The sequence below is a fragment of the Platalea leucorodia genome, assembly GCF_965183815.1.
Source record: "Platalea leucorodia genome assembly, chromosome: 2".
Lineage (NCBI taxonomy): Eukaryota > Metazoa > Chordata > Aves > Pelecaniformes > Threskiornithidae > Platalea > Platalea leucorodia.
Window position 1 is genome coordinate 60015479 of NC_138824.1, and position 25420 is coordinate 60040898.

Consider the following 25420-nt stretch of genomic DNA (forward strand, 5'->3'; position numbering starts at 1 on the left):
TGGAAGCAACATCACCACCGTACATACTTGCCACAGCAGTCACATAAATATCCGGAGCAACCTTAACATCTAATATCATAACTGGTCTACATGTGTTATGTATCTATAGCTGCATCGTGTTGCTAGGATGGTCAACACAACTTCTTCTCTCCCTTCTAACTGTTTTTTCTAATTTAATTTGCAGACACATAGTTACCCAAGTGGCATATAAGCACTATAGTACCTGTTTCACTGCTCCCACTGGAGCAAGAGGTAAGATCCAGTGCTGGTTGATCTTACTGTAATGACTGAGCAATAGCCTCATGGCTAGCCTTTCTTCAGATTTACATTCACAATGCAGAAAGATGGCAGCATAAATCCCTGTGACTCCGAATGGCAGGACTGAGCAACTGCATGTTGGGATGGCTGGAAAACAATCCTATTTCCTTTCAAAAGCACCTCTCCTGAAGTTTACAGGCAAAGGTGGTGGCAAAGGGCTTTCAGAGCTATAGAAATTCATATTTCTCCTTCCCCTGGGGGAATGCAAATAGGAAAATTTCTACCTGGCTCCAAATATAGAGTCTGAATGACCCCAATAAAGAAAATCTATTCAATCTTCTCATCTTCCCCTGAAATAGGAGCTTAGATACCAGTAAAGAAATAGACAAACTAACAATATTAGAATTAGGTCAATGATTAACTGCCTCACAATTGTCTAAAAAACACTGATCCAGTGTCTCTCTACAAAGAGAGAAGAATGAACATAACTAGCCACACACTCAAAATGCGGAAAGCCCAATTGCCTCCAGTATGCAGAAAGACCAATTCATCATGAAAATGTTCTTTCAAAGCTCAACAAGGGAAACAAGATCGAAAAAAACTAATACTGGTATTTCAATAGTTGTCCCCTAAAGACACTTTTCTGTTTCCATGGCAGTAGACAGTAGAGTCCAAAAATGTGTAATTTTCATTTTACTTTAAAAAAAAAAAAAAAAAAAAAAAAAAAAAGCCTTCACGGGTATAAAAATTCAACCCGATAACCAAATGGAGGCATTCAGGACTCACTGAGCTGTCAACATATTAGAGCCACTGTGCGAGACATTGCTGATACTATGGCAGAAGTGAAGAAACATTTTTTCACCTCCTACACAGCTATGACATATCCCTAAAAAAGAACTTGGTATGCCACAATCTATTGGACTCAGGACGCGAGTTGTGCCATTAGTCCTCTGGTGTCACGTCTGAACTGCTTTGGAAAATAAACAGCATACACCCAAATTGTTCCTATGTAATAGCACACATCTATCTGGAAATCAACTGGAGCTAACACCATTATACATATAAACCATTACACAGTCAAAAACTAGCTGCATTCATATAAATAGAGTGAATAGAATAAAAATAAATAGCGAATAGTTAAGGACTGTTTCTATGTCAGGTCTTGTCTGTAGTAGTCTGTGTCATCCTTGATACAATTTACAGCAACAAAAATACCTAAAAAGAAGCAAAACCTTTTTGCTGCTTCAGGCTCCAAATGTGGCTGGTTTCCCTACTGTAATTAGGAACTGAAGTTGATCACACCACTTATATGGGTAAGAAGCCTGAATTCAAAGAAACTGCTTCAAACAACCCCAGTTATATCCTAGATGGATACTAATATCGGGACAGAAATAATTAAAAAATTAAAAGTTACATTGTCTTTACAAGTCCATTTAACCTAGAAGTACTTACATCTCTAGTCAGGTTGCTCAGGTGCATTCAACTTACCCTTTACACACCTTAACGTGATTGAATTTTCTTAAAGTTTAGCCAAAATTTGCAGTGAATGCTTTTGGAATAACAGCATCAGCAATTTACTAGCAATGCATTCCCCCCTTAACTACCTATACTCCACCCTTATACTACTTATACCTAAACATTCATTAGCAAAGAGTAGAAAACAGGCTTATCTTCCTTACATCCCTCCCTATATTTAAAACAAATGCCAACCGTGAAAACCAAAATACCAATACTGTGTGAAGTTGGTAACAAGCTGACAAAATTGCAGTTAAGAACCTCTAAGCATAAACATTTTTTAAGATAAGATTCACTATGTTCCTCATACTTGTGCCAATCAGGCTGCTTAAGCCATGGGGTTTTTAGCTGCTATTCTTGGAGCTCTGCAAGTGGAGAGTTTTAGTAAGTCAGATGCTGAATTTTTGACTGTTTATCCACAACAAACTTTGAATAGGACCTGCCCAGCGACATCCAATGACCTAGAAAGCTACCCCAGTAATTCAAGAGAAATGTTTGCTTATGCCACCGGTTCATTTCAACCATTACATTGCAACATAAAACCCTGGTAAACAGGGTGATGATTGATTGATTGAATTGTGCTGAATATAAGCGGCCCTGAGATGGCTATTGGCTTGATCTTGCAACTTCGTCATCGCAACAACGAGATACAAATGACTATTCACACCTTAGTTTAACCACAATCAGATTTTTCAGGCTTAACCTACACTGATATTAGTAGCTTTTAACTGTATGGAAAACCTGATGAGTTTTTGTTTCTCTGTTGTTAACAGAGACGCACTTTTGAGACAAAAAATGTCTGAGAGTGCTGATATACCTATCTGTAAGCAGAGAACTAGAGAGTATGGCTAATGGGAATGGCTTAGTTTTTCTTTCTTTCTGTGGTTTGGAGTCAATTATCTTATCTCTACAGTGGCATTCACTGTTTCTGAAGAAAGATGGCTGCTTACTAGTAACATTCAGGGTTTCCTAAATGCCATAATTTATATAAAGCTGAGCCATCCACTCATTTTGGGTTTTTTATATGCATAACTTTTTTGCTCATTTTGCATAGAAGTTAGAATACTTTTTATACAGAGCATTACATATCGATTTTATAAAGATTTCCAGAATCATGTGCATTACATCAAAAGATCTGTTTTTAGGGTAGTAACATCACAACCTCGCAGTTGTTTAGCACATATAAACTACTTAGACAGCAGAATTTAATGAATAAATTTACATCCACAAAAGGGCTAAAATGCTAAATTTCTTACTTGTACACAAATTGCAAATTTGGGGACATCTGACCTTTAGAGCTGGAATTCAAAAAGTTATATCTCTTTTTCCTTAAATATTGCCACAGAAAATCGTTACTCAAGCTCTGTGGAAGCAGGTCTCTCATTTGCTTTAGCAAAAGTCTATGGACACAGGAACCAAAATGACAGTAATTTCTACTTTGTCAGAAAACTAAAACATAAGTGGAAGCAATAATGAAGTGGGATTTACCAATCTAATGCCTGGAAGAGTTCAGCCATAAACTAATCTCTGTACAAAAACATCCTCGGGGGGGGATAGGTAAGTAAAAAAGAGGTTCTCAGAATCCAGACTGTTATTTTAAGTAAGCCAAAACTATGCTAGTAACGAAGTTAAGACTATGATCTTCATTTTTTAATATTTATAAAAACAGTATAAATCATCTGTGCACCAGTTGGAGTTTGTGATAAACACAAAACTTGATTACCCAAATGAAGGTATTCAGATGAAAAAATAACTTGCTTGGCAGTGAGAACTGATGAAGATGATGATGTGTATTGTTCACTATTAATAATTTTCTAATGAGTTCCTTAGGAAGAACATATATATTTTCAAATCCTTAAAACATACACAAGCTAAGTTCAATAACATTTACTAGAAACAATGAAGGCTTGCATTTCTTCAGAGTACCTGCATCAGCAGGGATCACCCTCTCTCAACTTTTTAACCCCAGGAACAGTTTTCTATTAAAAAATTCTCAAGTATCCTGTGTCATTTTATAATCAGTCCTACTTCTTGGCACAGTCATGATCCAAGATAATTGATAAGATAATGAAAAGGAACTAATAGTGGGAGGAATTCATTATTAATTTTTTGTGCATCCCTACACAAGAAAAGGGGTAGACAACCACACTTAGGTCTTCATCCTGTAATCGCACCTCTACTTGCTTGAGGGCAAGCATGGGCAATCTTCAGGACTGGTGCCATAAGTATACCTCCAGGTACCAGCCTGACCAGAGCTCTGATAAGACAAGACTTGCAGTGGACACAAGGGGAGCCTTGCTAAAATCCAAAAGGCTGTAGCAAAGCCCTTCCCTAGCGTCATAGAAAGAGATTCTGCAGTAGATGGAATCTTATTTTTGTTGGCTTAAATAACACAGTTAAAAATGCTGTCAGGAACAAAATATTACACATTTCATGTATATTTTTTCTGATTACAAAGAAGGAACTGTTCTGATCACACAGCAGGAAAAGTGAAAGAAGAAAATAGAGCAATGAAGTTTAAGAGTTCATTTATTTCATAGTCACAGTTATACAGATTACAGTGGTAAATTTTTCAACTCATCAGAATTTCATAAGAGATACAAACCACTAATTAAGGTAGAGGAATTCAAGCCTTAGTTATACATAAACTACACAGATGAAAATGAGAGGAGCATGTCTTTAAGCTGGGATATTCACAATGCATAAAGCAGTAAATGTGTGAACAACTAAATGCTCAGTAAATGTTGCAAGATTTTGGAACAGTTATGAACTATAATCCATGAAGTACAGAGTTTAGGTTACAAGGCAGAATGGTTGGAGAAAAACCTTACTTCATCGCATTTATGAACATACCAATTTGTTATAAGACTGTTCTTAAAAACAAAACAGAGAAGAAACAATCATGGATTAAAACCAAAATAAATAAAAACATAAATACCTATTTTATTTATACTCTAGCAAACAGACTGTTCTTTATGAATTACCGATAAACTTCACAAACATTGTTCTAATCAAAAAAATTAAGTCTGCTGTTATGTGAAAAGCTCTGTTACAGATTTGGAAAGAAAATATAAGTGTCGTACTGAAATAGACTTCTTGTTGGTGAGGTACTCACTGTTTCGTTATAGAATATACTTTTTAATGAAGAGCACTACCATAATCTAGGCATGATAGATATGTAACGTTTTCATACAAGAAGGTATATATAAACCATAAATTTAGTACTTATGATCACAGAAATCTGAAGTGAATAGTTGCCTTTCAAAGACATCTTTCATTCACACTACAGAAAATACTACAATAAAAGCATAATAATTTTAGTAAAAAACCCACCATTGTTCTAGTTTTATACAGTAAGTAAGGAAGCGAGTCTCTCTGTAACACTTGGGGAGTGAAAATTCTCATCAAAACCAAACTAGAAATACCTATAATACATTACTGCATTAAGGGAGACCCTGGTACCAGCTCCCACCTCTAGGTTCATAGTTCCAAAAGAATCTCTACTGTAAAGAAACCTGCTGACCTTTTCTTAAGCCTGACATATCTGTTGTTTGCTGAGTGACTTTGAAATTCAGTAACAAAAATGCCCTGAGGCTTGAAAAGTCCCTTTTCATTGGGACATGAAATTCCAGGTTTACCTGTACAATGAACCATTAAAAAATGGAGACTAATTTAAAAAATCATTACTTCCTTTCTCTCCTTTGCATTTTTTAAAAAAATGCTGGAAATAATAGCCTAGCAACCAAAACTAAATGTTTTCTGGAACCAGGCTTTACAGTACCAAAGCAGGAGCAGCAGCAGCTACACTTAGTGTATTGGATACATTTTGGAGTTTGCAAAATAAAGTAGAAATGGCAAGCTTTGCAATGGAAATGACAGTTAATTAAGAAGGACTTTTTATTTTTACCTTTTTTTAAAATTAACTTCTACAGAGAAAAAGACTGTGTGCTTGTGCTTCATGATACTGAATTATTCTTACATGAAATAAAATGCTTGATTTAATATTTTAAACAAATGCTGAGTTCCGTCATTTATTTATGCTGATTACTGCCAATCAGCAGTCCAATCTTGGTTCAATTTACAGCAGTTTCATAGCACAGCAGCTCCAATGCCTTTCAAAAGCTCTACACCTGGGCAAGGGATTAGAATCAAGACCACAGATTTAATTAAATTGTTTAATTTAATTACATCCTAGAGATTACACTTTATATCCTAGAGAAAGGATATACTTTATATTCCAATTTCAGTCAAGTTTCTCTAGCTTCATTTATGAAAATCTTACTGAAACAACCAATATCATGTTTATTAGCTTGTACTCACCATTTTACGAAATGGCAACCAAAACAACCTGGGATCCTGAAAACCTTGAGGCAATAAGGTTTCTGTATTTTTTTTCAACATAGTCCATCTATTTAAATTTTATATCAACCTTTTACTATTTACTTCTTTCAATTTTATATTAGCTTTTCTTTGAAATACCAAAATTCTCCACTTTCTTTGGTTATATATTTATTTATTTACAGAAATGTAAATTTAAGTAGTGTCGCCTATTTCAGGATATGCTGAAATCATCTATAGTTTGTAACACAGAATCAGAACTTGAGAGTCCTGGACTCAACTCCTGCCTGTCTCTAACTTGCTCCAATTATATATTCCTAAATCCCGGCACCAAAAGCAGCTAGTTTCTTTCTTGGCACCAGGAAAGGGTATGCTCCCCCATTTTCAGTGCCACAAGAAAATATATTGAAAAATCTAAACTTGATCTCATCAAGTTATCTGATTTGTATAATTGAAATGAAAAACTAAACCCCTAATGTACAGAAATGTTATGGTCTACATGCAATGAAAGCATGTTGCTGATGTTGGATCATAATAGAGAAAATCAGATCTTTACTGATTTTCTCATCCTTTTCTACCATGCAATGTAGTGTCACATATTCTTTCTATTTTCACACCACTCAGTGTATGGCAGAGCGTAAGATCTGAATTAGCACTAATAACTCTTGAGAACAAAAATGTACCGGTTTCAAAGGGTTTCAGAAAAAGCCGATGGCACAGTAAGGGTGCCATTGGGGTATATCCTCCTGTCTGCCACTAACTCTAATACTTGCCCAAGGTAGAAAAGAGCTTACATATGACCAAGCAAGACAGGCCTCTGTTTAATCCTTATGAAAAATGGGTATCCAATCTCACAGTTCTGTGCATCTTCAAATTTCTAAATTATGCTTAGAGTCTAAATCAAAAGACTTTAACAGCAATTTTTTCTGTAATAAACTTTTTGAGTGTTAGATCTATATTAAAATTAATTACTGCTGTTTATAAGCTGCTGACTTGAAAACTCATTATTCAAAATTAATTTTAAGCACTCAGTTTAATTTAAATTAACAGACTCAAATACCCTGAAAAAATGACATCCACTAATGGATTAGGTATTGTTAAAAGACAGAATTCTGTTTTTAAATACGGTATAGAAACCTGACCTGTCCTATAACATTTCTATCACTACACCACCATGAATCAGAATCCGCCTATACTGAAATGTCTCTTAATATCTCTATTAACCAGATAATTTAGTTCTACAATGCATTTAATAGATACAATAACTGATATACCTTAAAAAAAAAAAATCACTATATGTGGACAGAAACTGCCTGAACTTTGGAGATCCAGCAAGATCACTCGAGAATGACAAAATCACTTGGTAATGAAGAGTTAAATCTCCAACGACCAAATGAAGATAGTGAAAAGCAATGTTTGTATATAGGAAAAATGAAATTTGGGTTCCTCCAATTTCACATATTCTCCAGATATGCAAATTTCCTGAGGGAAATAAATGTAAACCAATGCTTATCACAAAGAAAGAATTGACCAAAAAAACCCCAAACACCACAGTACTTTTTAGACAAAACAAGCAAGGAAATCAAGCCAAAACAACTATGAAGCCTTTGAAAAATTTCAAAGAAATCTTAACTTGCAACTATTACCAAACTTAGAATATCTAGAAAACATAAAATACTTACTACTCTCTGAATTTATCTGCTTTCCACTTTTCGCACAATATTTTAAGATATACAATGGGTATAGCTAAGTTTTTCTACTCGCTTTACATTAAAACAAGAGATATTCTGAAATAACATTGGTACAGCACCACAAATGCTCACTATTCTATCACCCTTATTTAAGATACTTCTAAAAATTAATAATCCCTAAAATTATGTTACCATTTTAAAGTTATTTTTCCCCATTTCCTCTCAAAAACATCTCATTCATCACTTTTAGAGCCACCAAGATTAGTTCAGAACAAGAGAATTACATCCAGCCATTACTACATTTCTTTTTAAAGCCTCCCTTAGCAAGCACAGAGTCTATGATGTGAAATACCGAATGCATGGGAAAGAAAACTTGACACTGAGTCTAGCAAACCACATGTTCAAACATAATTTTTAAATATGCTTAGACTATTTTACATGAGATGATACAGCATATTTACACATTTTGAATTTTTGATGATCATGCAATCCTTTGAAGAGATTAGCAGCAATGAAGGAAAAAATTTTGAAAAATTAAAAATTTCTTATATATACTGCTAAGACTGGGTTTATAGTTCCAAAAGGATTGTGGGTTAATCAATATCATTTGAAGAAAAGTAGTGAAGAATAAGCAACATCAGTTCAACACCCAGAAAAACAGACGGTCTTGCACCTAGACGATGCCGCAGCTGTGCGCTTTAGTGAACTGCCAAGAATAATTAATTCTGAGGACAGTCACATAGGAAGGCGCAGCTACAGGTTTTGGTCTGCTGAAACTTTGAGCAAGCCAGATCATCCAAGGCTGGAGCTAACTAATTAGGATTCGATGTGGTTTCTTAAGCATCAGGAAACAAGGTACGCACACCCGCGTGCACAGATCTCCATTTCAGTTCCACTTACATCAGTCCACAAGTAGGAGAACTAACAACTACTTAAGGCACTATGTACATGGGGAATTATCTTACATCTGAGATTATGGGCCACTCCCACGTCTGCTGCAAAACATTAGCTGATATACGGAGGAATTTTCCAAAAATACTTCCTTTGGAGAATTAAATTACCTTTGTAGATGCAATAAAATCTAATCAGTGCTTTTTCTGAACATGTTCCCTAGGTCTCTCTTTCTCATAAATATTAATGTACAAAATCAGAGGCCAAGTCATTCCAAAATTCATACACTCTATGTATAAATTTAGAAGTTTTAATGTGGTATTAGCACACAGAAACAGTAAACATCACACTTGGTTTTTAATACATTTAAATGTTGAGTATTTTCCAGTAGAATACTCTCAAGGGACCTAATTAACCAAATGATGATTTTTCAGATTAGCAAAGATATGTAGATGAAAATACAAGCTAAGAAGTTTGAATTTGCGCTAGTGACAAACATACGTTTTTAATCTCCACGCACTGTAGTTGCATGAGGTGAAGAACTGCCATTTATTTTCTTCTTTTTATTGGGTAGCCCTGGGTTATATAAGGTTATTTTACATGAAGACTCAAAATCTTGTCTGTCAATTCTCCCATTTGTGATTATATTAACATAAATTAAACCATTATAACTGAACAACCTCTAATCCAGGACAAGATGATTCATAATTGATTGATGTCTGGCATCAGTGTTAGGCAAGATCTTGGCTTCATGGCTACCCGGAAATTAATGACAGTGATTTCTTCATCAGATGACAGGTAGGATAAAATAAAGATGAAATAAAGTTGAAATATCATAATACTAAACAATATGAATCAAACCTGTCTGGTAAATGGAAATGGCTTCATCCACTCAGTAGATTACCAGACAAGTCTCCCACAGAAATCACTTTGCCAATTTAAGTCATTAATCAAAGTTTTAGAAAAGCTGTTTAAAACTACCATTATGTCTATCATTAAAGCCAATATACAAGTAAATACAAATATTACCCTTTACTCTGAGCGAGCTCCTGGATGTATCTTTAATGCTACCCTTCCTAAGTGTTAGTCTCCCAAAACACTCTTCTGTTGATATTTTAGTATGCCCCTAAAGGAAGGACCATGAACAGAAAATTAGTCACAATGACAGAAAAATTGTATATTCCGTTGGGAATGCATATGATTGATTTTAGCATGTTATGTATTCATAATAATTTATTCACAAATAAATCCCACTGAACAAGAAGAGTACTAACAGGCATTTTTTAAGAAGAGTTTAAAAATAAAGAATGTTTTCAAAAGTTTGCTAACATGTTGGTAAGTGTGCATACATTGTGTATATCTATTTACCTGATTCACATACACATGTATGTACAAGAGTAAATGTATATTTTTAATTTAAAAAGCAGCATCACTGGTTTTTGCTGCCTGACTATGTCAAAGATGGGAAGACACTTATTTTTCATATGTAACTACAAAGCAGAACACTCTTTTATTCCATGAGAAATACAGTCTAGCTTTTACTGCTCTGCATAACAAGTATTTTACATATACTTCTACTCTTCCATTGAATTGTACGAGAATGCTGCAGATGGTTTGTCACATCTCGATTAGCTCATTTTTCACAATGCTCTCATGACACTCCGTATATCATTTACACAAGGTTTATTTGTCAAAATCCCACAGCACCTTTCTGACAACGGATGTTTTGAAATACATCCTATTTTGCTTGGCAAAGACTTATTTTAATGGGTTTGACAGTATGATCTCAGTGAAGAATTCAGTGGTCATTTAACTCAGTTTAGGAAAACTAAGAAGAGATTCTTCATAAATGTCCATTTTGTAACTCATATAAGGTGCTTTTAAAGCCATCAGCCTTATAAAATGTGTTTTCTTCCAAATGATTATTCATTCTAAATTATTCTGCATAAGATGTTTAAGTAACGACTTCTGCTTGATTGTTTCTTCGTTTTCCCTCCTAAACAGCATGCAACTTTGAATCCACAGGTACTCCATCCACCACTTTACGCATCATGAACATACACAGTAAAAGGCACGATAGTATTTTTTTCAGCAGGAATTCTTATGGATGAGCAGTAATTCTGAGACCTTAACGTCAATCAATGGATAAATATCACCACGTCTCCATCTGAAGGTTTCTTAGAGAAAATAAACCCGGGGGTCTGATGCTGCAGACTTTACTAGTGAATAGCCCTTGTTCTGATTGTTCTTACTGAAATCATGTGTACCAGGGTTAACAGTTGAGTTATATTCTAATCCAGTTCTCTTTTAGTCACAAAGTGCCTTATGAAAAATGAATGAATGAAAAAGGATGAGTTCGGAAGTCTCCTTAAAGCCCCTTCCTACCTAAGAAAATGTTCGGCATCTGGGTGCTGTGAGACAGTCATCTCCTCCTCAAAGCATAACATAGTCAAATACAGTTTTCCCCCAAATAAGACTGCACAGGTGGTTGAGAGCAATTGCTTAGTTAGCAAATCCCCCTAAACTTGTTTTCATGAACAAGTATCACATATATAAAGCCACCATCATAGTCCAAGTACTCTAGTCTTCTTTTTAAGCACACATGCAGACTGCCTAAAAATAAGGCACCATAGATTTTGCCACTGGCATGTTCTCGCTCATCTTCCCTATATCACTGTACTATCTAAAAATGGCAAGATTTAGCTTGCATTAGGAACTACAAGAAATAGTTCTTACAGTAATAAAGCCACGTAAAAATAAAATTGTATGGGTTTTGTTGATTTATGCTATTTCAAGTATGAAGCATGGAAAAAAAGGAGGAAGGATCAATCAGGGCAGATCACTGACTATGCTTCTTAAAATCGTCTTCCGACCCAACCTAAAGAGGAGCTATAGTATACATACCAAACTACAACACATGGTGGCATTCTCATGGATGGCTTGTACTTTACCATTGACTGCTAGGTATTAGCCACGTTTTGAGTGATGCTTAACATTTTCACTCTTCGTAATACAATCCTTTTGTTCTAAAACTACTTGTTTCCTGAGGACGAGTCAAAATAAGTCATCACCATTTCCGAATGCTGTTGAATATTGAGTTGAATACCACAAAACTAAAAAAATAGAGAAGTCTTTGCAATATCATTTAACTCCTTTTATTTCTAGGGTTCTAATACAAAGCACTGATCAAACGCAATCACCACGGTACTAGTTTTAGTCGTCTCGGTTGACTCCTGCCCATCTACCCCGAAGAAGAAGAAGAACAGCCTGCAAAACTTGCTGGTCTATACGAAGCGGCCCTGATCCGGGATGGGCAGCGAGCAGCCGGACCCACAGCCGGGCACCCAGCGGGATGCAGAGCAGCACTCCCACAGCGGCCACCTATGTCCTTATCTCTCACTTTGGCGACCGGGAGGCCACCGGGCAGCGGGACCCCTGCGCTACGGCCGGGCTACGCCTACCAGAGCCAAGCGGGCAGCCCAAGGAAGGGACTGGCGAGCGACGCTTCCCAGACACCGGACCCCCCAAGAGCTTTCCGCGCCGCCTGCGCCGTGTCCTTCACAGAAAACCACGGGCGAGGCCGGGACAGGCGGGGCGACGGGCAGGGCTCACGCCAGGCGGGTCGCCTCCCCCGAGGGGCCTCCTGCCCGGGAGCCCACCTGCCGTCACCAACACCCGAGCCCCGGGGCGGCCTGGGCCCGCCGGGCGCGGCCCCTCGGGCGGGGCGGCGCAGGCAGGCGGGCGGGCAGGCAGCTGCCCGCCCAGTGCGGGCAGCCGGGCGGCAAGGCGGGGGTCCCGACCGAGGAGCCGCCGCGCCCCTCCGCCCGCGGAGCCCTCCGCCCGCCGCCAGGGAGCCGGCAGCCGCCCGCTGACGGGAGCGGGGGCGGCGGTCGGCGCTTCCCGCCGCGGCGGCGCCCGGCCCGGGAAGTTTCTGGCCACAGGTTGCCCCCTCCCGCCCGCCCCCCCGGGAGCCCCCCGGGCGGGCCCGGCCACAGGGACGCACCTTGGCGCCGCAACCGCCGCTTCTTGAGCCCGAAGATGCGGACCTTGGAGAAAATGTCCACCAGGTTGCCGTTGCAGAGCCCGCGGTTCTTGCTGGGGCTGTTCCGCCTCCTGCTGGCCGAGGGCCGGTCCCAGTGCTGCTCCCTCGCCTGCCGCTTCTGGCGGATCAAGCCGCTGGCGATGGCCGCTGCCATGGCTGCTCGCCGGCTCGCCCACGCCGGCCGGCGCCGCGGCGGGCAGAGGGGAGGGCGGCGGCGGGGCGCTCAGCCCCGGCGGGGACCCATCCCCGGGGGCGCGGGCGAGCGGGAGCCTCCTCCGGGCCGAGGCGCGGCTGCAGCGGGGCACCCCCTCCCTCCGGCCCGCGGGAGCTGCCGCCGCCTCCGCCGCGGGTCACCGCATGGGTGCCCCGCCGCCCCTCCCGCCCTGCCCCGGCGCGGGGGCACCTGCTCGGGCGGCGGGTGTCTGCGGGCGGGCGGCGCGGAGCCGAGCCGAGCGGAGCCGAGCCGAGCGGAGCGGAGCGAGCGGGACTCGGGGCAGAGCCGCGCCTCGGTCGGGTCGGGTCGGGTCCGGCCGGCAGCGTCGCCTCCCGGGGCTGCCCTCAGCCCCGCGCCGCCGCCCGCTCGCCCGCCGCTGCCATCGCCGCGGCCGGGGCGACTACCGCCGCCTCTTCCAGGCTCCCGCCTGATGATTGCCAAGTGCTTCAGAAATCAGCATCTGGAGAGAGCAATCTTCTTCTCCGGGGAGAGCTGTAATCACGGCTCTTCAGTCCCACCCCGCTCCAGCCTCCCCTACACACGCACGCACACACTCGCACACACTCACACACACACACAGGCACGCACCGCTGGAGCTTTCTCTGTCCTCCCCAAGGCGAGGGGCGGCGAGGGTGCAGGGGCTGGAGGAGGGACGCGGGGAAAGGCAGGAGAATAAAGCAAAGGGGGCGAGGGGCGGAGGGAAGGGGTGTTGCTGATGCGGTTTTCTGGTGGGAACCGGCGGATCCGCCGCCAGCTGCCCCGGCTCCCCCTGAGCTTTCCGTGTGGCTTCGTGCGGGGCTCCCGCCCCGCGGGGGAGGAGGGCGCCGGGCGCTGCCGGAGGGGCCCGCGGCCCCCCCCGCCCTCCGCCGCCCCCGGGCACCCTGGCAGGCACCCTCTCGCCAGCTCCCTCGCACCGGCTCCCTGCCGCCCCGCCCGCCGGCGGCCCCCCCGCCGCCCCCAGCGGGGACACCGGTGCCTGTCCCCGTCCCCAGGCCGGGGAAGCCGCGGGGGCAGAGGAAGGCCGGGAGCGGGCGGGGCTGGGGGTGTAGTCCGACGGGAGAGGGGTTTCTGCGGCATGCGAAGGTTTTAGAGCCGTGGGGAAGAAACGCACCTGCGAGGCTGAGGGGACCTTCCACCCAAACCAACCCGCGCTCTTCGGGAGAAGAGGTTATAGCACCAGCAGGCGTTTCGCTCGGAACGCGAACTGATTTCTGAGGTTTCAGAAATACCGGAGAAATTCCATAGGGCACCCGCAAACAGCCGCAGGAGGTAGATTTATTGATCACCAGCACCATGTAAGATTATTTCTTAATTGTTTTCATAGTCTACGTCCTGGAGCACCTGAGCGAGCACCAGCCAAGCTCGCTAGACACTGAATGCCTAAGGAGCCTCTGCCCCGAGGAGTTCACAATACACTGCAGATAGTAAATACCGTGTAAAATACGACATCTCATTTCTTTCCTCTCATCTTTTTCTGTTGGGTCTTCTCCCTTTTCAAATAAGGGCTCAATGTTTGTCGGATTTACTTTCTGCCAGCCTAATGTTGAAACTTCCTGAAGTCATAACTAACCAGAGGGAAGCAGAAAAAGGAAGCCAGCAGCTACACAGAAAAAAACGCAGAGCTATCCTATAAGTAAGGGCAGATGCTCAAACAGGGAAATATCATGAAATAAACAGCTAATTTTTGTACTGTTTTCAGAATACTCTAATTTCTTATTAGATAGTTCTTTACACAAACAGTCTTTGAAGTGTAAATATCCATCCAGAATAATCCACTGCTTTGCAATACAGACCCTCTTAGGTAAGAGTAGGTTCTTGTTTCAGCAGAGGCTTCAGCATCTCCAATATTGAACATTATTTCCCTAAATCCTTTAATCTACAAAGGGCTATTTTTATACAGAGGGCAAAAGTGTATGGCGGGAACTCCCTTATACAGGGATTTTGTATTAATGCTAGACCAACTAGGAGCAGAACATGCACAATCGGATCTGGATAATACATTTTAATTCTATTTAAAAGTGTCTCTAAAGAGATTCAGCTAAAACACTCGCATTGGATTTTCTGTCTGGCAATTTTTATAGAGCAGCAACTTCCTTACAACGGTTACAATTACCTTAACTAATGCAATTAGGCAGAGAGGGTTTGGTTTTTTGGTTTTTTTTTAATTCAACTGTAATAGTTTTGCATACTGCTTCCCTTTTCCATACTTCCCAGCAGCGGACAAGACACGGTGTTGCCTCCCTTAAGTCTCCTCAAGACAGAAGTGCTTCTCCAAACGCCGCCCCAGTGGGGGTCCCGCCGGCCCCGGCCCCGGCCCCGGCCCCCAGCACCCTGCAGAGCCGAGCAGAGGCTGACCGCCTGTGGCCCTGGGGCGTCCTCTGCCACCGGCGGGAGAGGCGACAGGACACAGCCCAAAGTCTCCTGCTCGACCTGGCTCCAGACAAAGGAATGAATGAGAGGGAGTGGAGTGAAATAAAGCCCAACCCTCCACTGTCTTTAATTTTCATTGGAATTTAGGAGTGGAATATATACAGCCCTAACTTTTGCATGAGAGACTCTCTCCAAAAAGATGCCACGTTTCCTTTTGCTCGAAGGACCTCTTTATATTATCCAATGATGCTCTTCACTATATACTGTCTACTACTATTGTTCCTTTTCCGTAGTTTCCTTCAAATACTGGGCCTTTGCCAAAACACACTGACATTTCTCAATGATATGATGCTCTGGGTGATGGCAAAGAAAGGAAAGAATGAAGGTGAAAATAGGCAGTATGCTTACAGACAAGAGAAAATGTGTTTCTTACTCCAGAGATCAAAAACAATAGCTTTCTACTTGCGTCTCAGAAATGCAGAGCAGTTGTTTACAGCTTGAGGTTCTGCAAAGAAAACTCAAGAGAGCCATCTGCTGTCTTAACCTGTGATAAAATGTGTGCAATTCTAGTCAAAGTGAAGGTTTTGCTAACAGATGGATTGTAGAAGTATGAACATATCGGCTACCTTAAACACTAATAACTGCATAAGATTATGCATTTAGGACAAATGGAAATATCTTAGTTATAACATTTGCTACATTAAAATAGAATTTTACTTCTGATTAACGAAACTCTGGTTATGAAAACAAACGATTAAAAGCAAAGGAGGGGGAGAAGGATTTTCAATACTTTCTATTTTCCCATCTGTTCACTTCTAACTACTAATTTATCATGGATTTCAGGAGTTTTCTAAAACAAAAATGTTTCAGAATCTTTAAAATCACTTGCTTGAATGAATTTTAGAGGAAAGCATTCAAGAGCATAAAATACTTGCTTTATTATATACTAGGGTATATACACGTTATTATTCCTTAAATTTATTTATCGTTGTATTATGGGGGACAAACCATATTCCATTTCATCCAATTTAAAATGTGTATTACAATGTGCTATTTTCAGGCATCAAAGTTCAATATTAAAATATACACCATTAATATTTGTGTATATACATGTACCAATGATACCTGAAATGTTTTTATAAGGGCTTTCATTTAGAAAAATGAGATTCTATGCTATATATTCTATCCTAACCTAGATCCAGTAGCTACAAAGTTTACAGAATCAAAAATGTCATCCTTATGGTTTAAGGGCTGCGTTCTTTTTCTTTTATCCCCCCCCCCCCCCCAACTTGTTGCATGTTTTGCATTAGGTTGGCTAGAGTTACAAGCTACAGAGTCATTTTTGGTCAGTGCAGACATGAAAACTCTACAGAGTTCTTCCTTTCATAAACCATTTCAATAGAAACAAAAATGTCTTTCTACAGGTATGTTCCCACATACACATACTTCACCCACATTTTCTCCTCCCAGATATCCTGAAACTATTCCTCATATCAAAACCAAGATAAATAAAATCAAACCCTAAGAAAAATACCCCAAAGTCCTTGCAAGCATAGATTTTCTAGAAGTGTAAAATGCCAGATTATTACATTGCTACTAAACATGTTTTAGTTTCATGAACTCTAGTAAAGTTTTTATTGCACCTGCTTGCCAACAGTAGGCACACACAGTTCGCTTGTCCAGGTAAATACTCTAGAATATGATGCTGTAAAGTCAACCTATCTTATATTCTAGAAATCATCGCTAAAGTATTGTGAATCTAGATGTTCTTCCAGACTCTTTAGAGTTGAAGATCATTTCATGTCCCTGAAAAGGTTTGGGTTTGTTTTTTTTTTTAAGATGGTGTGTGCTATAGTTGCAAACAAGATTAATACCTTACTCCTCAAACTTCCATTCAAGCTGCGAAGGCTACTCTAGGGGTAAAAGTACCAATTTAGGCATAACAATTGCAAGGTATGCATAAAAAGTGAAAAAATACTTGTTTATAAATTCTGATGCACTCAAGGGGCCAAACTCATAGCTATTAAAACTTACCGAATACATAAGAGGTTCTATGTAGTCAATTGTTTAAACGGGTCAAGTGAATCCCTTTAAATAAGATAAAAGTAAGCTTCCAGTATGTTGTTTAAAGGACTGCACATATTTTAGCCAGCTTCTTCACAGGCCTTGGACTTACTGAACTTTATGTATCCAAGTTATTAGAAGAACCATTAAAACATAATTAATGTATATGCTAGAATAAATTAATCCACCATGCAAGGAACTCCTACATTAGAGGACTGCTTATGCAGAGAACTATGAAAATGTAAACAATATACATAACATCTGAAGAAGTAAGAATGATTATACCAGCTCAGAGCCGATGGCTTAGCTAGTGCAATATTTGTTCTGCATTGACTGGTGACGTTTCTTTCACACATTACCTGGGCTATGTCTGCAACTCGAAGGACTGAGTACCTCTACGCTAGGAAGGATTCAGGTTCATTTAGGGAACTGAAAAAAATTGTCTTGTAGATGACCAGTATGACAGCACTGAATAGATATTGACTTATTCTTTAGAAATTACATAATTCTCAGATTGCTTGGTTTTGCTTTTTCTTTTTTGACTTTGCTTTCCTCCTTATCCTCCTGAGTATACTGTGGTAATGAGTCTCATGAATAGTGCCCTGTCAAGGAAAATACCTGCTTTAATTACTTAGAGTTTTATTTTCAATTCCATAGTCTAACTCTTCATTCTTCAACAGGGAAGGGAAAAGCGAGTGGAGATTCTTATGCTATTTTTAACAATTGATCTTTCAGCAAGATAAGACGCACGATTACAGCTCCTAACTCTTAGCACACCTCCTGTGACATCTTTCATGACTCTTCCTAGTTTTTACTCTATGTGTCCTCTACTTCTGATACCACTTCTTTTGAGACCAGGTGAACAAGAGAAATCAGCTGGATTGACAGGAGAATCTGAACAGCACACAGATCATATGAGGCTCTTCGGTACAGCTCACCCAGGCCCAAAATTTATCCCCAACGAGTCTCTTTTAAACAACAGTTAACAACAATGACTAAAAAAGAATCAAGATCACTTTCAGGGACAAATCCATAAAAGTAATTAAAAATGAAATATATTGTAGTTTCTGCAGCAACATATATATGATTTTAACTTTAAATATTAAATAGTCCCCTTAAAGAGAGATTCTTAATTACTAGCAACAGAAACACATTGCCATTTATTTTGCTCGCACTGAAGCTAATAGCAGAATATCTGCCACCGGGGTGCTTCAGACAAGGCTCCCATGACACAAGCCAGAACAACGATTTTTGTTAAAGAAAAACAAAACAAAAAACCCCCACATCTCTAGTCCACATAGATGCACAGAGAAGTTTAAGATTTAGAGACCTAAAAACAGCATGGAGAGCTGCTTCATTAATTTCTCATACACACAGCTTAAAACAACATCTGTTGCATTTGCTTATCTAGCCACAGCAGGACTTTCTTCTGTTTTGCCCGACTTCTGAAACATGCAGCAGACTTTGCTATTATTCTCCCAAGTAACTGAAAGTCCCTGTGATGTGAGTCTGCTTAACTTTGTTCTACAGAAACAAAAGGAATGCCATTCCTGAAAAATTTGGTCTCTACAGTGAACTTTCTCTGGAGTCAGTACAGCTGGCAGAGCATGACAACATGTAAGCTGTTGTACCTGCTTGACAAGACTCTCCTGTGAGGGTTTCCTACTCCTAGAACAGAAAAAAAAGTTAAGGAGATTGCAGTGAACTTACTCACAGTCTCATGATTGGAATCATCACAAATATTATCCTAAACACACATTGATTTTTCCCACACAAGTTCTAGAAAAAAACCCATGGCCTATAGAAAAGTAGCCATCAATATGAAAATTTCAAACTATAAGGAAAAAAATATCAGCTCTGTGGATAACAGTGATTTGGGGAATGTTTACCAGCATACACATAGGGGTTTGTTCCTTTCATAGACTTTGACATTACATCACAATATTTGTTGGTTCATTAGATATTCACTTTCCAACTAGTATCTTCATAGTGGAATCAAATCCTTTAGTCTTTTTGTTAATGAAATAAGTAATATCAGTGCATACACACAACACGCAACATATACAAGTATAAAGTGCATGAATATGTAAAATTTCACAAAAAACTTTTGCACATATGTATATATGAGCATTTTTGTATTTATGAGAATTTGGGGCAGTCGGTAGGGAGATATTTTTATTCAGGTGCCTTGTTTGAATACCATTTAAAAGTGAATAACTTGTCTGCACATGATATGACATGTAAATCACAACTTAGACATGGAACCTATATCTTCTGTCTGAAATCATTAGGAAACCCAAAATGCCATCCAAGTAATAAATATATACATATGTATATAAAAAACTATATAGCCCCAGCTTATTGACAGTGTTTTTTAAAGTCCTCAAAAATATTAATTTTAAATATTTACATAAGGGTTTCTTGCTTTCCTCAGAACAGATAAGAAACATCTGAAAATGTGAGAAAAAAATGTGTTACATTTCTGGACTTTAAGAACAAGGGAAGTGTTGGATTTTGGTCATCTCACAGAGACCCAGGAGAAAAAACAGATTATATCCAATACAACAAAATGCCAAACAGAAAAGACAGGATGAGCCGAGACATAGATAAATTACTAGCTTGAGAAGCAGAAGGATGATTCCCCCCAAAGTGCATCCAGTAATCCTATAAGTATAGAAAGTGATTGCCACCAGTGACAGGAAGGATTGGAATATGGCTGTCTGCGCGCTTGCATGTGTACATACACACATCCACCGTACCACTTTGTGGTGGTGGATGAAAGCATGAAAGACACTCCCTGGCAAATAATTTAGAAAAAAATAACCTTCTTGTCTGCTATCTAACCTAAAATTGGCAGTGTAATTAATTTGGCAGAAGAACTTTTTGACAGTCATCTGTCTGCTTACAGTTCTTCTACCATTTATTTTCAAATAACTTTTGCTTTGCAATCCATTTGATACTATTTTGAAGACATTTGCAAGCAAAAAAAAAGCCCTGAAACCTAAAATCCTGTTCTTTTCTTGTTCCAGAGGCAAGGTAATAAAGTATTTCTCTGGGTACTAACCAGGACAAAGTAAGTCTCTGAAGGGAGAAAAAGCAGCTATAGAACAATGCTGCCTAATGCCACAATCATCCATAGGGTAAGCCTTGATCTCCTCTGAGATTTTTCGTAAAGGAACATCCCTTCCTCTGCGGTTCAGACACAACCAATGTTTTCTATAAAAAGCCACATGCTGTGTTTCCCTCCTTCCAAACAAACAGAAAATTCAGTGCATTGTCTATTATTTCTGTTGAATGGAGTAAACGCAGATATAAGTCTCTGAAAACAAGTATGCCTTAGCTTTTTTTTTTAGTTAATCTAGATATTCAGGAGTATCTGACATGATAATGCAGTTTATGTTAGCATAAGAAGCTACTTTAGCTTTTTTCCCCTTAATGTTTCTTTCACTCTCCATTATTTTCTTTGACTGAAAGATTTTCTTTGTATTGACATACTGTTGTTAAGCAACAGATGCAAACAAATATTATCCACTACAAAAAACCACCAGAAGAATATTGATTAAAATAACTTTTTAGATACCAGCCTTTTCTTCTCCTCTTTGATAATCAGTCTACTTCAGCTCTAGCTTCGTCATTACCAGTGGTAATTGCTATATCAAGCTGCACATTTCTATTTTACTTCTTTCCAAATAGAAACATTGATTTCTTCTGTACTTCATTTATATGTTTAAGAAAAATCTAACAAAGCCAGCAATGAATGCTTTGACCTAAAAAAAGAAAGAATTTAAGAACTTCTACTTGCCTGTCTCGTTACTTAAATAAATTAGAACATCAAGACAAAGTTCATAGACTTTTACTATCTTTTTCTTTATTTTGAAGATGTGACAGCTAGAATATAACGAATACTACAATTATTTTTAAGTCCTGAAGAAAATATTGCAATACCTGCTCATACTACTATGCTGGTATTCCTGGCTATTAGTTCAAATACCATAGCATTTAGTATTAGCAGTCATAGCATGAATACTCCTAACATAGTGACCTGATTTTACAACACAGTCCTACAAGCCTAAATTATGAAATATCTCATAGTCAAAACTTAAACTCATCAAAACCTTTTAACAGCGTATCGCTCTAATGTGCAGTGCAATTATCTGATTTGCCAGCAGTGGACACTGTTACTCTAGTTATCCACAGATATATTGACTGGAGAATAACTTGCAACACACACTGGTAAATTTTTCTTTTATTACTTACATTGCTGTAGAACTTGGAGCTATTTGTACCAGACAAAAGATGAGTAAAAATTGTATGGTAGGAATATTTTTCAACGTCTGTGTGATAGCAGATGGACTGTCCCTTTCTTTAAAAAACTGTTATTTTAAAGTAACTTTAAGAAAAATAAACACTGACTTATTCACATGGGACTGCTTTTTTATCATAATCATTTCAAGTAATAGAAGGTGTTCTGATACAAAAAATGAAAATTTCTTCATTCCTCTTTTTCACAGAATGATGGTTATGACAATGAAACTGTACATCTTTTGCATTGCTTCTATAAAATTGTTACAAGTAATGAAATCAGCAAGCTAAAAAATTCTAAACAGGATATTTACTTCAGTAGCCTGTACCATTTGTTGAATAACTTAATTGTTCAAAATCTGCAAAGGACGTTTTACCCACTGATACTTTTACAGGCACTTTAAAGTTAAGCTGAGGTGTAGATTTTTGGCTAGGAAGAAAAAATAGGTAGCTATAAGACCAACAAAGAGAGTTGCAGAAGGATTGGCTAGGAATCAGCCTAGCTAGTTGGAAGAGAGTTCCCATTCATCTTAGAGACAGAAGGAAAATCTATGCATTTAAGAAAAGCAATGCACAGGTTTAATCATAGGTAATAAATATTATCTTCTTAGACACAGTTACAAGAGTTACAGCAATCACCTTGTAATCTCAATATTCAATGACTCATTAAGCTTCCCCTAAAATTCCCATCAGTCTAATGCTATTATATAAACGCATTTTCCATGTAAGAATGTGTAGTATCTTAATAGCATAATGCTCATTGTCTGGCTAATGCAGCTGAAAACTTACAAATAGGGCCTAACAGTCTGTCGCCAGTACGTGTACACAGGACACCCAGAAAGTTTACGAGAACTATGCTTTTTGTCATATGAAAAGTCGGTTGCAGATCAAGCCTTTTTTTTTCCCTTTTTACTGTTCACCTTGATTAGTAAATTGATATGACTTACCATGCAGTCTGGCAATGCAGAGCTGGCAAAGTTGCACATGAAGCAAGGAGAGGGGCATGCCTTTACCAGTGGTGGGATAGTCTCAGATCAGCAAGTTCCCCCCCAGAAAGCTGGGAAGCTCAGAAAGGTTGGTGTGAGGTCTAGCTTCTAGCTGGCTGTATTTCAATATTTGAAAACCTGAGCATCCACTGGGTCAATGACTCTTTGTCCACAGACTTTTATTATCTGAATAAAAGTGACTTAGAAGCCATCAGTCAGTGCATGAATCCAGTCAAAACAGCCTGGAACACAGGTAGGCAGAACACTGTCCCTTCCCAAAGCCCACTTTTCCCGATCCATCTACCTTGAAACTGAACTTGCTACTAGTGTACAAGGTTACTCTTCAGATAAAAGCCTTTGGGACTCATTTGTTACCAGAAGTCTCCAAATATCCCTTGCATTGCCCTTCAGTGTTCAGGTAAGCCTTGTGTTTAAAAACATAAAATAAAATAAAAATTTCTAACCAAGTCTCAAAGCTCTTTGATTTATTTCAAGCCTTAGTTTAAGCACTACAGAAACTTGCTTCAGCTACAGATGCAGGGAGGAAGAGCTAAATTAATACCAGGAAACAGCTTGATGAGTGGAAGCTCTCTTTGATGCAATCCAAACTGTGCTCTGTAAATAAGAAGTGAGTGATTCTGGCTATGCTAGACTGATAAGGAAGAACAGAAGTCATTAGAAATGGAACATACTGGCAGCCAAATTGCTGTGAACCATAGCTCCTTGACTAATATTCTCTCTCCGGAGACGAAGCAATCCTTTCTTGGCCTTAAAGACTCAAACATAAACAATCTACACATGATCATTTATTGTGAAAAAAAAAAAAAAAAAAAAAAAAAAAAAAAAAAAAATTGCTTACCATTGCAGTTTTACACATCTGGAAGAGGGTACTATACCATGCTGTAATTATCACTCATGTAAGCAAGTTTTTAATGATTTTGTTTACAATTGTGTTATACAAAATAATAGTGTTCTGATGCCACTCACATTTTTTAAATTGACTGCTAAAACCTTGGATACAGGTAGATCAACTTCCCGTAGAAATCAATCTTTATTATTTTAAATCTTTGAATTTAGAAAACCAACCAACCAAACAACCAGCTATCTCAGTTTGCTGTGTAGGTACGATCAATCTTGCATATCATTTCCTTTGAAAATATCAGCACCTTGCATACCAGCTTCCTCATTATTTCAAGATTTGGCCCCCAGCTGAAGAAATTTGCCTGCTTAACATTGCTGAAGGCTTAGAGGAAAACAAAGAAAGAGCACAATGATCCGAAATAATGATGTTCTGTGATATTCATTATCTGTTATCATCATCTGCAAATCACTTTACAGTTTTATGCAAGGTTTTGCAAACATATAAAAAGTATAAGCTTAGAGTCAACTGATGAAACTTCTATTTATTAAAAATATGAATTTTCTTAACTAAAAGCAGGTAAATGACCAATAAATTTACTGAAACCTGGCTTTTGTTTGCTGTAGAATAGTTTAGGTTGAAAGGGACCTCTGAAAGTCCCCTTACAAAAGATTTTGTAAATTAAAAATCTGTGCATGCAGACCTGGATCTGAACAGCATATAGATATTTCCAAATCTGATATTTTTATTTCTCAAGACAGAAAAACACTTCTGCTTTACAAGATGTTTTAATTGAAAATGTATGCAAAAAGGATTAAAAATATTTGTTAAGCTCTGAGAGCACAATTTATTTCTGAAATTATTTACGATCAGACAACAGCACATTTAAATATGTGGAGCTGTCGGCAGTTTAAACGTCGATTGTTCCTTGTACGCTTCATATGACATGGGATTTTCTGAAGCACGGACAATCTTCACAACTTCCAGTAGACTTTCAAAAAATGACTTTCTGATGGCCTTGATTTATTAACCACAAGATTGAAACTTTTACGTTATATTATATTAAATGAATCTATCAATGGTCTACATAGGTTTAAATACAAATATCAGTGGTTACCTGAGAAAGCTTAAGCAACTTCTCCAAAGATTATTATGGGACATAATTTCTTGCACTTGTACTTAAAAAGGATTTCTTTAATAATTATGCTTTTAAAAGGCATAGATTTATACATGCAACACATAGCTACATACAATTTTTCCACTGCTAAAAATGAAATGAAAAACTGGACTCCAGAAAACAAAACTTCATAGCCTATCAAGAGTGGATATAAAGGAAAAGATAGCTACAAGATGGATGGGCATAAGATAAAGTGTATCTTTAAAACTCATCAGATTTTTTTTACTACAAGGATAAAGAAATTACAAGTATGTTATATGTATACTCAAACTGAAAGCACACAAACATTAGAGAGACTGGACAATAATATAACTGAAGGTGTTCTTCAAAGAAACCAGTGACCACTTCAGTGATCCAAGCAAATTTCAAATCTGGTCAATACTGAAGGAGCTTTGCTTTCTTAATTCCAAGGATTCAAGAAAACAATGAGTCTATGAAAAAAACTTTTTTAATTGAACGAGCAAATCTCTTTTGCAGACTGAAAAATAAATTGGCCTTTTTTGTCCATAGAAATACAAGTATATGTAGGAAAATACCAGCAAAACCATATTTATTTATTTTTAGAAGCAAAAACATTTTCTAGGTAGGGGTATCATACTGTTACCAATCAGCAAATCTGATCTTACTGAAATGGAAATCTAAATCATAACATATCATATATAGCAGAGTTAGAGCAAATATTTTGGTAATTTCAGTCATCACTAACAACCTTA

The 25420-nt window shown here is 38.9% G+C and overlaps 1 protein-coding gene across 3 annotated transcripts in view; it reads right to left on the reverse strand.

The window, feature by feature from the left end:
* Positions 1-25420, reverse strand: part of FGF14 (fibroblast growth factor 14) — a gene marked incomplete at both ends in the record, with an annotated part of 406449 nt that overhangs the window by 122262 nt on the left and 258767 nt on the right. Inside the window, one exon of one of the 3 annotated variants that reach the window (XM_082330758.1) lies at positions 12697-12889. The exons of the other annotated variants lie outside the window; for them this stretch is intronic. Within the exon in view, the coding sequence (XP_082186884.1) occupies positions 12697-12889 (193 nt within the window). Of the gene's footprint in view, positions 1-12696; positions 12890-25420 lie in introns of those variants that run through there. 3 annotated transcript variants of the gene reach the window in all.